The 13,417-nt window shown below is 43.2% G+C and overlaps 1 protein-coding gene across 2 annotated transcripts; it reads left to right on the top strand.

The window, feature by feature from the left end:
- Nucleotides 1–397: 397 nt before the first annotated feature.
- PSMG1 (proteasome assembly chaperone 1) lies at nt 398–12,677 on the top strand. 2 transcript variants are annotated; one of them, XM_036850181.1, is made up of 8 exons: nt 411–591; nt 1,890–1,996; nt 3,248–3,399; nt 5,735–5,797; nt 7,214–7,273; nt 8,437–8,635; nt 9,520–9,656; nt 12,464–12,672. In XM_036850181.1, the coding sequence occupies exons 1-8, from the start codon at nt 455–457 to the stop codon at nt 12,536–12,538; spliced, it is 930 nt and encodes a 309-aa protein (XP_036706076.1). In that variant the 5' UTR covers nt 411–454; the 3' UTR covers nt 12,539–12,672. The 2 variants fall into 2 exon arrangements, with proteins under 2 accessions (XP_036706077.1, XP_036706076.1); XM_036850182.1 differs by lacking the exon at nt 7,214–7,273 and having other exon boundaries at nt 398–591; nt 12,464–12,677.
- Nucleotides 12,678–13,417: the final 740 nt, after the last annotated feature.

The following is a 13,417-nucleotide window of genomic DNA, read 5'->3' as shown; positions in this document are numbered from 1 at the left end:
GCCGGCACCTACCTGGGGCGGTCGCGGTTTGAAGCCGGGTGCTTAATAAGCCAAAGCTCACCCAGTCACTCCTAACGGAGAAGAAAACGGAAACGGATTTAACGAAGGAAAGGTAACCAGCCTGGCCTCTTCCCGGAGCGCTACAAACTGGGGCTGGGGCGGCCGAGCCCCTCCTCTGCCCGTTACCTGCCGGACAGGAGGCCCCGCCCCCCGGCTCGCCTCTTGTTTCTCGCCTCTCTAGCCCGCAGTCATCCGATCTCTCTGTGGCCCCGCCGAGCTCTGGCAGCTGAAGAAAAAACGCTCCGGGCTTGCGCCGCCGCAAGGACCGGGGCGCGTGCGCGGGGGTGGTGCTCGGGGCGGGGGGCGGTGTGTGGCGGTGCTCAGGGGCGCTTGCGCGGGGCGCATGCGTCGTGCTGTGGAGCCGCAGTTCGGCCGGGAGGGTGTGAGGGCGGTTATGGCGGCAACGTTCTTCGGGGAGGTGGTGAGGACGCCGTGCCGAGCCGGGACGGAGGACGAGGAGGAGGAGGAAGAGGAGGGGAGGAGGGAGACGCCCGAAGACGGGGAGGTCCGGCAGCAACTGGCGCGGAAGAGGTGAGGTCTTGGGCGCGCCGTCGCAGACCCGGCCCGGTGGGCGCAGGAGCAGACGCGCAGGCCCAGGGGTCGCGGCTGCTCCGCGGTCGGCACCGGTCCTCGGGGGGCACAGGGGGTCCAGACAGCTCCGGGGGTGCCGGGTGGAGGCGGCTCGCGGGGCCTGCTGCAGGCTCCGTGGAGCCGTCGGATCCTCGCGTCTGTAAAGGCTTCCTTTAGCTTTGATGCAGGTGGTTTCCTGCGGCCTTGTTAGGTCTTCCAGCGCTGCAGGGCTGTCTTCCCGCCCCAGGTTTGTCGTGTCTTTGGTTCATGGACATAAGACAGGTCTTTTAGAACTTTCTTCTCCGCCGGACACCTCAGTTATCATTACGTGTCAGTAGCAGATGGATATGTCTTTTTAAAAAATGGATTATTTCCAAACACACAGACACTGGAGAAAATAGTAAAATGACACTTTAAGCCCATCCAGTCACGTAAGTTCAACAGTTATGAAGATTTTGCCACATTTATTTTATCTCCCTCCACCCCCTAGGTGGGTCCCAGTCACCGTGGCCTTTCACCGCTACAGTTTTCCGAATGCATCTCAACGATATAGGCATTGTCTTACGTATGCTGTCATCCCCGGTAACAATAATACTTTTTGCATACTGTGTAATAGCCAGTCTATGGTCAGATTTATGCAGTTGTCTCAGACGTGACATTTTACAGTGGGCTTCTGGAAATCAGAATCCTGGCCAGGCCCGCACCTTACATTTAGATGTTTCCTCTTTCGAGCTTCCTTTCGTTCGGAGCCAGTGCCCCTCCTTTTTCACCCTGGCTGAGAGACTGATTGTCCTGCAGGATGTCCCGTGCTCTGGATTTGCCTGATTGCTTCCTCTTGGTGTCATGTATGCATATGTGTGTCCGTCACCTGCATTTCCTGTAAAGGGAGCTCCTTCTGAGAGGCTTGGTCAGTGTTTTGCTGGCACGGATGCCTCGGAGGTGGTATTTGCGGTTTCTTACCGCGCACTGTGCCCAGTTGCCCCACTTTTAGGGTTGCTAAGATGGATTGATGAGTGGGTCCGCTGGACAGCCTGATCCCTCTTGTACGGTTCTCCAGGAGCTTTGCAGCAAAGGGTTTTTACCTGTTAGTTATCGTCGCCTGAATCCATTGTTTCCTTAGGATTATAATTATGTTCTTTATAAAATTAAAGTTTGCATTTTACTTAATACAAACTCCTACTTATAGTAGCCTTTTTGTCATAGTATAGTACTGATTACATTTCAATTGCTTTCGTTTCGTCTTTCGTTTCTTGTGTTAGGGAGGTGCGGCTCCTTCGAAGACAAACAAAAACAACTTTGGAAGTTTCTCTGCTAGAAAAATATCCTTGCTCCAAGTTTATAATTGCTATAGGAAATAATGCAGTAGGTAAGTGGAAGTGCATTAGACTACACATTTTTTTTTTTTCAAAATTTTATTTATTTATTTATTTATTTATGGCTGTGTTGGGTCTTCGTCTCTGTGCGAGAGCCCTCTCCAGTCGTGGCAAGCGGGGGCCACTCTTCATCGCGGCCTCTCCTGTTGCGGAGCACAGGCTCCAGACGCGCAGGCTCAGCAACTGTGGCTCACGGGCCCAGTCGCTCCGCGGCATGTGGGATCTTCCCAGACCAGGGCTCGAACCCGTGTCCCCTGCATTGGCAGGCAGATTCTCAACCACTGCGCCACCAGGGAAGCCCTAGACTACACATTTTGTTGAAAGAGCAAAAGCTGAAGTTATTTATTTCCACCATAAAAGATTTCAAATGTCTGTTACTTTTTTAGAAAAAGTCGTAGCAGAGTAACTTTGTATCTGAGTGAATTCTATCCCTGCTCATGCGGCACTGTCTTTTTGATAAGCTTGAAAAATGAGATTTAGAGGAAATATTCTTGGCTTCGGGAACTTACGGAGTCAAGGAAACACTGTTTCTAGTATACAGGTTTTCTTAGGCTTCTGGGCCCGTCGTGGCCAGACTGGGAGGGCAGCGGTGGCATGTGCCACACGGCCCCCTTGTCACAGTGGTCCTTGTATGTTTTTGAGTTAACCAACTTCTTTAAAAGCATATGGAGCACTCTAAAAATGACAATAATAATTGCTACATTTTTCAGTACTTGGTTTCTGAGATCTTCACATACATGAATTCATTTGACAGGTTAAAGCCAGAACGGTGCAGAGTGCAGCTAGAACAACGCGCACACACACAAGTACACAAACCTGTATCGTTTTAGGGGGTTCACAGGCTTGGAGGAGAGCCTTGGGGAGCCCCAGTGAAGATTCCTTGCCCTGTAAGGTACCCCTAGTGCTTGTAGAGCAGTACATGGTAAACAACTGCTGACTCATTCACATGAAGTTCTCCTGGCCTGAAATTTTCCACAAGTGTGTTACAGTGTGAGTCTGGTAAAGTCTGTCAGCAAACCTGTCTTCTCGATTCCTGGCTCCAGTACCACCTGTACTCAGGGTGTGGCCTTCAGCTTCTTGAGGCCTCAGTGTGTTTTTCTGCAAGATGATGGTGTGCATAAGGTTGATGGTCTCAATGGCACTTTCAGCTCTAAGATTCTCAAGTAACTTGAATATCTTTTTTATTGAATAGAAAATGCAACTTGCAGAAGCAAACACTAACTTATGCGAATTGTTTTTCACAGCATTTTTGTCGTCATTCATCATGAATTCAGGAGTCTGGGAAGAAGTTGGTTGTGCTAAACTCTGGAATGAATGGTGTAGGACAGTGGACACTACACACCTGTCCCCCACAGAGGCTTTTTGTGTGTTTTATCACCTAAAATCGAATCCCTCGGTATGTGGGGCCTGACTTGTATGTTTAAGTGGGGTTCCTTAGGTATCATTTATGTAGTGTTCCTTTGAATTCCATGTTCCTTTATATCTCCTTTTGGGCTGAGGAATTCTGCCTGTAGGCAGTGGTAGTAACCACTTTTTGGTCTGGTTCTTGTTTTTTTATTTTATTTTTATTTTTTAAAATTAAAAACAAATTAAAAAAATTTTTTAATTAAAAAAACTTTTTATTGAAGCATATTTGGTCAACAATGTTGTTACTTTTTTGTTTATATAAATGTTAATGTGGTGTGTTGGTAAACTTCTGAGGAAATTCTGAAATAACTTTTTTAGAAACAAACCAGAAACATTAGATATTTAAACTTTGCCCTCATTCAAAGAATGATTTAAGCTGGCAAATGTAAACATGGGAAAATGCGTACTCGCTGTGGAAGCAGGGAGTTCTGCTTTGTCGCTGTATACCCGCCCTGTGTTCAGCCAACGCTGAGCACAGCCTAGGGACTGAGTTAACACTGAGCAAATGGATGCTTCGTGCATTCTAAATACAATTCTGTTGACCTCAAGCTTTCGTCCTCGCCTAATTCATCCTGATTTTTTTTTTTTTTTTCTTTTGGCCGCTCCCCTCGGCTTTCGGAATCTTAGTTCCCCGACCAGGGATCAAACCCATGCACCCTGCAGTGGAAGTGCAGAGTCTTAACCACTGGACCGCCAGGGAATTCCTAATTCATCCTGATTTTTTAAGTTATGAAAGATAACTCTGTAGCTGATGCCTAGTGATTTCATTGGAGCCGTTTGTCCTAATCCTATCCTTGGGTTCATTGAGAGAAAGCAGTGTCCTGGCGGTTTGGGAGACAAGTCAGGCAGGTGAGGTGGCCAAGCAGATGATGTCTGTCTCGCCACCTGCTTGTCTGACAGAGTGCCGTTCCACAGCTGCTGAGCGCTTGAACAGAGGCCAGGGGCAGGGATTCAGACAAGGCAAGAAGTCAGTAATTCCATAATACTATAATGTTAGCCTTGAAAACTATAAAATTTGATTTTGTAATACTTACAGTTTGTTTTTGTAATGTGTTATCCAAAGTTATTAAAGTTTACATAAGGATTTTTGTAAACATCCAGTATTTATAGGAAATAATAAGGAAATTAAGCTTTTTTTTTTTTTTTTAAGAGTTTTTGATGTGGACCATTTTTAAAGTCTTTATTGAATTTGTTACAATATTGCTTCTGGTTTATGTTTTGGTTTTTTGGTCCCGAGGCATGTGGGATCTTAGCTCCCTGACCAGGCATCGAACCTGTACTCTCTGCATTGGAAGGCGAAGTCTTAACCACTGGACCGCCAGGGAAGTCCCAAAGCATGTTCTTTATCTGGTCCTTAGTGGAAAGTTTTCACTCTAGAATACATCATGGAGGTCAAGCAGTAGAAATTTCTGGTACTGCATTTAGTTACACCATTGATTTGTTGGGTGTCTCTTGACTATCCAGAATCTTTGTGTGTAGCTAATTACATATCTAGTCTTTTTCTTCCCCCTATCCCTGGGCCCCCTTTTTCTCTCTTGTGCTTCTTCTTTTTTTTTTTTTTGGCCACACCACACTGCATGCGAGATCTTAGTTCCGCCCAACCAGGGATCGAACCCGTGCCCCCGAAGTGGAAGTGCGGAGTCTTAACCCCCGAATCACCAGGGAAGTCCTTGTGTTTCATTTTTTTCCCACTTGTGTCATTAAGTGTTAGTGTTTCTGGCAATATTTCAATAGAAGACAAAGTTGACTTTTATGGATGCTATCATTCCACAAGCATTAATAATCAGGAATGTCATCCTTTTACAGCATTGTGCATTGCATGTTTTCACTTCAAGCACATGGTCTGGACATGGTTTCTAGAATAATATCGCCTTCCAGGCATCAGCAGTGTCCTGGGGTACCGCAGGGCTGAGATGCTGCTGGGCTGCTGTGCTGATAGCACTTAATGTTTTTGTAACGCTTTTTGAGTTTGATCTTCACAGTGTGTGGCACCACCCACCCCTGGAAGGGCAGCAGGCCTGCTGTCGTCTCTGTTTTATAAAGAGGACTCCGGTAGTACTTACTGATAGTATCTTTAGACTCTCCTGTGCCAGCCCTCACAGTTGCTCTGTCAATGTGCACTTTTCTCTGATACTAATTGCCAGTAGTGGCTTGATTCTTAACTTTTAAATTTTAAAGAAAAATAAGTAAGGCAGTAGCAGATTAAGCAAAACAAGTGTTATCCAGAGGTTATGTTGGGATTCACATGATATGTATATGATGACAGTGTGGGGTGTGTGTAACATTTATTTGACCTGACAGAAAACTCGGGATTTGATTTTCAGGTTGTGCTCTGTCAATGTAGTTGCTACGTTGCTGAAGATCAGCAGTATCAGTGGCTGGAAAAGGTAAGAGAGATTCTGGGGTTGCTACTTATCAAGGTTCAGTATCTTTACACTTAAACCTATGTAGTCAGATGTTGAAGCGGGGTAAGTATTTGCTCTTTCCCTTAGAAATATAGTAGGAGTTTGTTATAGAATATAAAGAATAAAAGAACTCATTTGGCAAACGTGATCAGCGATGTGCTAAAGATCGGTGGTCATAGAGACATAAGACATAGTTGGAACAAGTTACCCCCGTGAAACAGAGCAGGGTTGCAGCCACGGTGAAAACGGGCCGTGCTGACGACGCTGCCGGAAGTGCAGGGACGGGAGGGGGAAACTGGGTTCCTGGGGTTGGCGCTCAGCTGACACTCACACCAGGGTTTCATCCATTTTTCGTAGCATTAGAATGGATCAATTGAGGCTTCATCTTGTGGGAAAATTGAGCACATGGCATGTGTCCACTAAAACAAATTTTTCAGTGAAGAACTTAACTCGGCTAGAAATTTTAGAGAATAATCATTAATTTTGGTAGTTGCAGGTTATTATTTTAATTATTTATTTACTTATTTTTGGCTGCGTTGGGTCTTCGTTGTTGTGCGCACTTTCTCTAGTTGCGGCGAGCGGGGGCTACTCTTCGTTGCGGTGCGCAGGCTTCTCATTGCAGTGGCTCCTCCTGTTGCGGAGCACGGGCTCTAGGTGCACGGGCTTCAGTAGTTATGGCTCGTGGGCTCTAGAGCGCAGGCTCAGTAGTTATGGCACGTGGGCTTCAGTAGTTGTGGCTCGTGGGCTCTAGAGCGCAGGCTCAGTAGTTGTGGTGCACGGGCTTAGTTGCTCTGCGGCAGGTGGGATCTTCCTGGACCAGGGCTCGAACCCATGCCTCCTGCATTGGCAGGCGGATTCTTAACCACTGTGCCACCAGGGAAGTCCAGTTGGTAGTTGCAGGTTATTTTTAAATGAAATAGCCCTTTTATATACGTCTTTTCAACATTGCAACTTAAATCTTAGGCATATTTTTATGCAGGTATTACAGTTAAGTTCATTAGAAATAAAAAATTTGGTGTACACCTGCTTTAAACCAGATTGGCATACTTAGAAACATTTATTAAAAGTTATTCAATGCATTTTATTAAATGAGGAATTTTCTAATAAGATCTGTGAATCTTATGGTTGTATGTGTGATTTTATGCTGTGTACCTATGTGTATTTTCTAGAGAGAGGGTCCATAGCTTTCAACAGATCTCAGAAGGGTAGGAAACTGCCATATTAATTTGTATTGTTAATTTATGTAGGGCGTTTTATTATTTTTGTTCTATGGAACAGCTTTTCTCTCTCAGACTTGAAGAAATGTAGAATTATGCATTTCCAAAACAGAATTTTTTAATCAGTATTTTTTCCCCCGGGGATACTCTTTGGGTCCCTCTGCTGTTTGGTTCATGTCAGCCGCATAATCCTGATAATCACACACAGTCCAACAGTTGTCAAGTATTCTGGCTTCAGATGATAAGTATTTTAGCGAGGATGATAAATCAGGCCTTGTGAGTAATGTTATAGCCCTTAAATGGGACATATCTGCTGACAAATGCATGTGGTGTTAAGTTTTGTGTTTATTTATAAAGCTACACTGTAATTAAAGTAGCCTTATAAATCACTTACGGCACATAATATAAAATCTTCAGTTCCCTTGCTATTTGAAATAGCCATTTTGTTCTCTTCATAAAATATTTTCAAACAAGGTGCAATGACCTAAAATCTACTCTTTTTTTCCTTAAAAGATAGCTGTTTTTTTCCTTACATCACCAAAGATTTTAAAAGCTGGAAGGGTCCCTGGAAATCCATGAAATACCAACTTAGGTGGACATTGAGGTCTTGAGCGACCTCAATTGTAGTCTACAATTGAAATAAATTTAAAAGTGAATTTAAGAATCAATTGCACTGATAAAACACTGTTATGAGTGCAACTTGCAAGTGATGTTCTTAGAAACATCCTTAATACAGTGTTCTTGAACCTATTATATTAGTGAAAGGATCACTTCCTGTTGCTGATACAACACTAGTCTAAGTGGAGCGTTCTTAGAGATACCTGTGTTAGAAGAGATCTTGATCACGTCACTTTATCCAGTAAAGAATGGGTGTCACTCCCATTCACTTCTATTCAGTGTAACACTGTTCTCCACACTGATTGCAAGTAGTGATCTTAGAAACAGAACGAACTGGAACAAACCGAAAAGAATAATTTGCAGGCATCTGTGGCGGGCGGGAGAGGGCGTAAATGAACAGGTGCTCATAGTTGAGTGACTGCCTTACCTGCCATGGCATCCCTGGGTGTTATAACAGCTGCTCTGCCTCCTTTGTTCCTGACTTCATTTAATCCAGATCACACCTCCCTCAGGTAAGTAGTCCTTAGTTCACGGGTGAGGAAAGTAACTTGGAGAAGGTTACCCAACTAGAAAGTGACAGAATTAAGATCAGACCCAGGTGAGGGCGCAGCAGAGCATGGGTTTTGTTTTTCCATGGACAGTTCCACCCCTGCAAGGTGTGTGTGTGTGTATATATATATATATATATATATATATGAATGGTGTAGATAAACAACTAGAGGGATGTTTCTATTCTGTCACGAAATTATACATATATATTTTAATTTGAAATCAATTTTGTGCTAGGTTTTTGGCTCTTGTCCAAGGAAGAATATGCAAGTAACTATTCTTACATGTCGACATGTTACTGACTATAAAACTTCAGAATCTACCAGCAGTCTTCATACTCCTTTCCTGAAAGCCCTAAAAACACAGAATTTCAGAGAGCCTCCTTGCTGTTCACTGCTAGAACAACCAAATATCGTACATGACCTTCCTGCGGCAGGTGGTATTACAGTGCATAGCATTCACATTTTATCTTGTTATTGCTTTATTCATAGTTATTAGTTGGACTAGTAGGGATCTTTTTGAGGTAGTTTGTTAATGATGATTGATACCATTGTATTGCTGTTTGTCCTCAGTAGTTGCTCTAGTTGCTGGCATATTCTGTTTGGTTTGAGTGTTGAAACTTTCCAGACACACAGTTGTATGAGAGCAGCTCAGAGTTCTTAACTGTTAGCTTCAGAGTTGCCATGTCTTTTGGTCTTTGATAACTCATCATGCAAGCCAGTGTGAGATGTAAATTGTTGGTGTATGAGAAGTTGGTAAAGTATGTTGTAATTGTCAGAATAGAAGCTTCAGATATTGAATTTTGGTAGTTGCTTCAATAGTTTATTTTTTATTCCTGTTACTAATTATACCCTAACATCATATTAGATTATGATTGTCACTTTTTAGTGGCTAATATGTTATAATATATAATTCAGTGTTATTTGTTAATAAATAAAAGGTTTTTAACTTTAAATGTTAAGTTTACTAGAATAAATGGCTAAATATTTTACATTATGCATTGTATATTTATTATTTACTTTAGTGTAGTCAGCAAAATTTTAATCTTGTGTCTTAGCTGACCCAGATGTGTCTCAGTAGTATGTTCAGAAAATGCTAAATAAACATATCTGTAAAAGCAAGAGATAACTTAGGAAAATAAATTGGCTTTGAAAGAAAATGTGCATTATAAATTGGTTCAAAATGTCAGTAAATGCTTTGATTAAAAGAGGCAACAGAGATGACTATTTTTAAAAGCAGCCTTTATGAGTTAGAGGTATTTAATTTTAAAATCATATAACAGAAAACTTAAGTGATTTTTTTTTTCTTGTATATTCATAGTTCTGAGTTATTGTCAAGTATGGAAAATCTCTGCAATTCTGTACTTATGTTATACTGATGTGATGAAATTAGACCTAATCACAGTTGAAGCTTTTAAGCCTGTACTTTCTTCCAGAAGCTTGAAAAGTTTGGTTAAGGTAAGCTTTTATCTCATTGACTTAATAGCTGAGTTACTGTAATGAACTTAGTAACAAACATAAATGTATGGTATCAGTGTGAAACCTAAGCAGCACGTAGAGATCCTTTTTTCTCCACATAAAGAGAAAACTGCTGGTCTGGCAGTTTATTTGATTGTCACATATTCTTCTAGATATACTTCTGTAACTTGGAGAATATTTTGTTCATGTTTTGTTAGGATAGATCAGTGCTTTAAATCCCAGATGTTTTTGTGGAAAGATGTTTTCAGTGTTCAAGAAGTTTCTGTAACTAATTAATTTGGAAGGTGTAATATTTGAGAAGGCATTTTTGAGCACAGTATGGATCACATTATCGTCATGTTTATCCACTTAATTTTGCGTGGGACTAGATGAGATAAATCTGTTCCCTGTTCTCAGTCTGGATATATCTGTGGGCTCCTTTCCCAGAAAAATACGTATGGGAACATGTATAGCAAAGTTTTGCCAGTAATTGCAGGTAGTTTAGGAACTCCAGTCCTCTCCCTAAGAGATTAGCTGAAAGTCCGTGGACTCCTGGTTTAAGAACTTCTTCCTTAAAGGGAAGAGATTATAACAACATTGTTCCAAGTTGGAAGCCTTGTTTTATTCTAGAATGGCCATTAGTCTTAGGGCAGCTTTTCTTGTAAGTTCTGTTGGCGTCATCTCATTTCATAGCTCTCATAAGTTAGTTAGATTGTCAACTCCGTGGGAACGTTTTCCCTTTTGGTGTCCCCAGATCATCCTGAATATGATGTGTGGAAGGCCCTCAACCATTTGTTGAATTAGTAAGAGTGAAACTGTAACTTAGTATAATTCAAGTATATCTTTCAGAAGAGCTAGAGTCATGGATAATCTTTCAGACAAATTGAGTTATTTTGTATTTAGCATCTCCTTCCGAGGATATAGTAACTAATAGTGCTGCTTGCATCTGTAGTTAACCGATTGGCTCTTCCCACTTCGTTGAGAGCAGGGGCCATGGCCGTTGTGTCTCTTCTGGGCACTTTCACTGGAGCATCTTTGCCACAGACATCGTGGCCGCAAGCATGTTCACTGCAGAAATTTTCATCACATAACTAATTGTCTGAAAGGCAGTTTGCCACAAAAGATAAAATAACGAAAAATAAAAGAGGGACATTAAAAAGGACATAGTGAAACATGAGAAATGAATAACAGATTTAGAAAGATTTTATTGCAAAATACAAAATATTTGAATACATTTCAAATGTATGTAAATTTATGGCACTACTGTGCAAATAACAGATTCTGTGGGTTGTACCTAAGCTCTTGTCTTCCAAGTTGTACATATATGTGAGCATACGTGTGTGTATGTATATATACGTATACATATATGTGCGCGCGCACACACACACACACACACACACACACATATATATATAGGCTTGTTGATTTGTCTCTTCTTTCAGCATCGCACCTTTTCTTTTTCACCAGAATTTCTTCCTTCATTAAGAGAGGTATCAGTGTCCAAGCCTGGGATGCATGTGTGTGACCTGAGCCCCCTTATTGCCTTGTGAAACATTTTCTGCACTGTTTGTTCTTGGCCTGTTGTCACATGTCCACTGGTGGACGTTCTAAGTAGGATGGGAAATGTGAACTCTGCTCTGCACCTTCAAATCACCGAAGGATTTGTGAACTGGCGTGTTACCGTTTTCTAGTGTAGTACACGGTCTGGCTTTATCCTCTCCTATTGCACACTTCCCCTAAGTTTTGTCACCGGATTTTCTGTCAAGTTGATGTGCATGGTTGTCACCATCCCCTGTTTTAAGACGCCACGTCTGCTCGTCACCCTGCACACCATCATGAGGGCCGAGACTTAAGTGACTTAGAGAGTCCTGTGTCAACAGAGAGACCCAGACTGTCGGCCGTTGTTTCGTCTTTTGTAGCAGAATTGCCGTGCGGCCAGTTAGCCCCGCGGTGAGCACGGTAGAGAGGAGCTGGAGGCTTGAGCAGGAGGGCCGGGCGGGTTCCGCTCGTGGTGCAGTCGGTGCTCCGGGCACAGGCGCTCCAGGAGCATCTGCACTCATTCTCAGACTTGCAGATCATCTGCCATGTGGGCTGTAAGTCAACTTCCAGTGTCTAAAAATATTCTTTGGAGAGGAAATTTAATTAACTTTTTTGAAGTGGCTCTTTGAAGGGTGCTGTTTTCTTAGTGACCAGATACAGTCATCCTGGCTTAGGTCATCGCTTCTGTCCTCAAAGTGGTATTTGGTCAACAACATGGAATTCTCTTGCACGCCTGCCGCGTGGACCCCACAGTGCTGGGCGGTCTACAGCCTGGAGGTGGCGCAGGCGGTCACTGTGCCAGGTGCCAGCCAGGGCAGGGGGTGGGGGCGAGGCTGGCCCAAGGAGAGGCCCCAGGGGGAGGGTGGCCCTCCAGCTGGACTGGACGGATGGGTGAGTCCTGGGGGGGGGGAGCGTGCAGAGGGAGGCGGCATGGGCATGAAGTGGGCAAGTTCAGGGTGCGTGTGAGGAGAACGGTGGGGAGCGTGGTACTGGGGTGCAGACGGGCGTGAGCTCAGGTGGGAGAGGTGGGCCAAGCAGAGTGTCCTGTCCGTCTGAGGGCTTTAGGCTCCCGGGAGGCCTGAGGTCCCGGCAGAGCTTTGGGCGGGGGGGCGGGGGGACACGCTCGATGTCCCGTCTGCCGAGCGAGGAGGTGAGGGGCAGGGCCTGTCACGTTTGGTGCCCTTCCCTGCTTCTGCCTCGAGAGTGTGCCTTGCTCCTGACTGAATGCTCAACCTCACTATATGAACGCCTTTTTTCTCTCCTTCCAGAATATTCCCCAGAGCACAGAGATACTGAAGAAATTGATGACAACAAATGAGATTCAGAGTAACATTTACACATGATTCCAAAGATTGTTTTGTAGAGTATATTACCCATCCATTCCTTTAAGGGGAGCCGCGTGCACTGTTTTGTAGGTTACTTTTTTTTCAGGGGAGTATTTTCAGGATGTTAACAGAATAAACTTATTTTAAATTCATTGTAGTTTTTGTTCCTTTTTTATGGTGGTACTGTTCACACCTGAAATAAGCCAGACGTTTTTCTTTATCCACTAGGTGGGAGTGTTGTTTTATTTGAATATTTTAAGGTAATAGAGTTAAATTGTTAAAAAGCTACAGATAACGACAGGTTTTATAATATGGAAAAATATATACTTTGGTGCAAAAATTCTGTATGAAACCTGAAAGTTGATGATCTATTGGTGATTTTTATTATTTGGAAAGGTTCTATTTTATGAGTTCTTCAGTTGTTTTTTTGTTTTGTTTTGTGAATAAAAATCAAAGTTATATATTTACTCAAAGTTAAACCAAAAAATTTGTGTTTCCTCACTTTCAGTAATATCTCACAGTAGCCTCTTTACGCAGACTTTCTGGGCTCTTTTGCAAGGTTAATATGTCGATGTCCCCAGCTCTACTGCGGTAGAGTATTACACTAGAATGTGACTAGATCGTGAGCTCCAAGGAGCCACACTGCTTCACAGACCCACAAACTAAACTGAAACCTGCATCAGTGAAGATAAATTTTAAGATGGTGGAGTGGAGAAGTGCTTCTTATGTCTTCTTCGTTTCCTCCTATTTCGTTATTGAGTCATTGATATGTTATAGATTTAGACAGCTTACCCATTTCTGTCTTCTAGATTCAGTGTATTTGTTGCTACTGGTTGGAGGTGGGCAGGGGAGACTCTGTTGGCTCCCCAAGTAAGCTCAGTTTCTCTCGTAGTCAAG

This window comes from Balaenoptera musculus, chromosome 4, assembly GCF_009873245.2.
Source record: "Balaenoptera musculus isolate JJ_BM4_2016_0621 chromosome 4, mBalMus1.pri.v3, whole genome shotgun sequence".
NCBI lineage: Eukaryota > Metazoa > Chordata > Mammalia > Artiodactyla > Balaenopteridae > Balaenoptera > Balaenoptera musculus.
Note: the sequence above shows the minus strand (reverse complement) of the source record. Positions and strands in the feature narration are given on the sequence as shown.

Excerpts from the sequence above, each read along its gene's own strand:
- PSMG1 (XM_036850181.1), top strand. The coding sequence starts at position 455 with ATGGCGGCAACGTTCTTCGGGGAGGTGGTGAGGACGCCGTGCCGAGCC. Across the intron at positions 7,274-8,436 it reads AAGTATTCTGGCTTCAGATG|GTTTTTGGCTCTTGTCCAAG; the intron begins ATAAGTATTTTA and ends ATTTTGTGCTAG. Across the intron at positions 9,657-12,463 it reads GCTTGAAAAGTTTGGTTAAG|AATATTCCCCAGAGCACAGA; the intron begins GTAAGCTTTTAT and ends CTCTCCTTCCAG.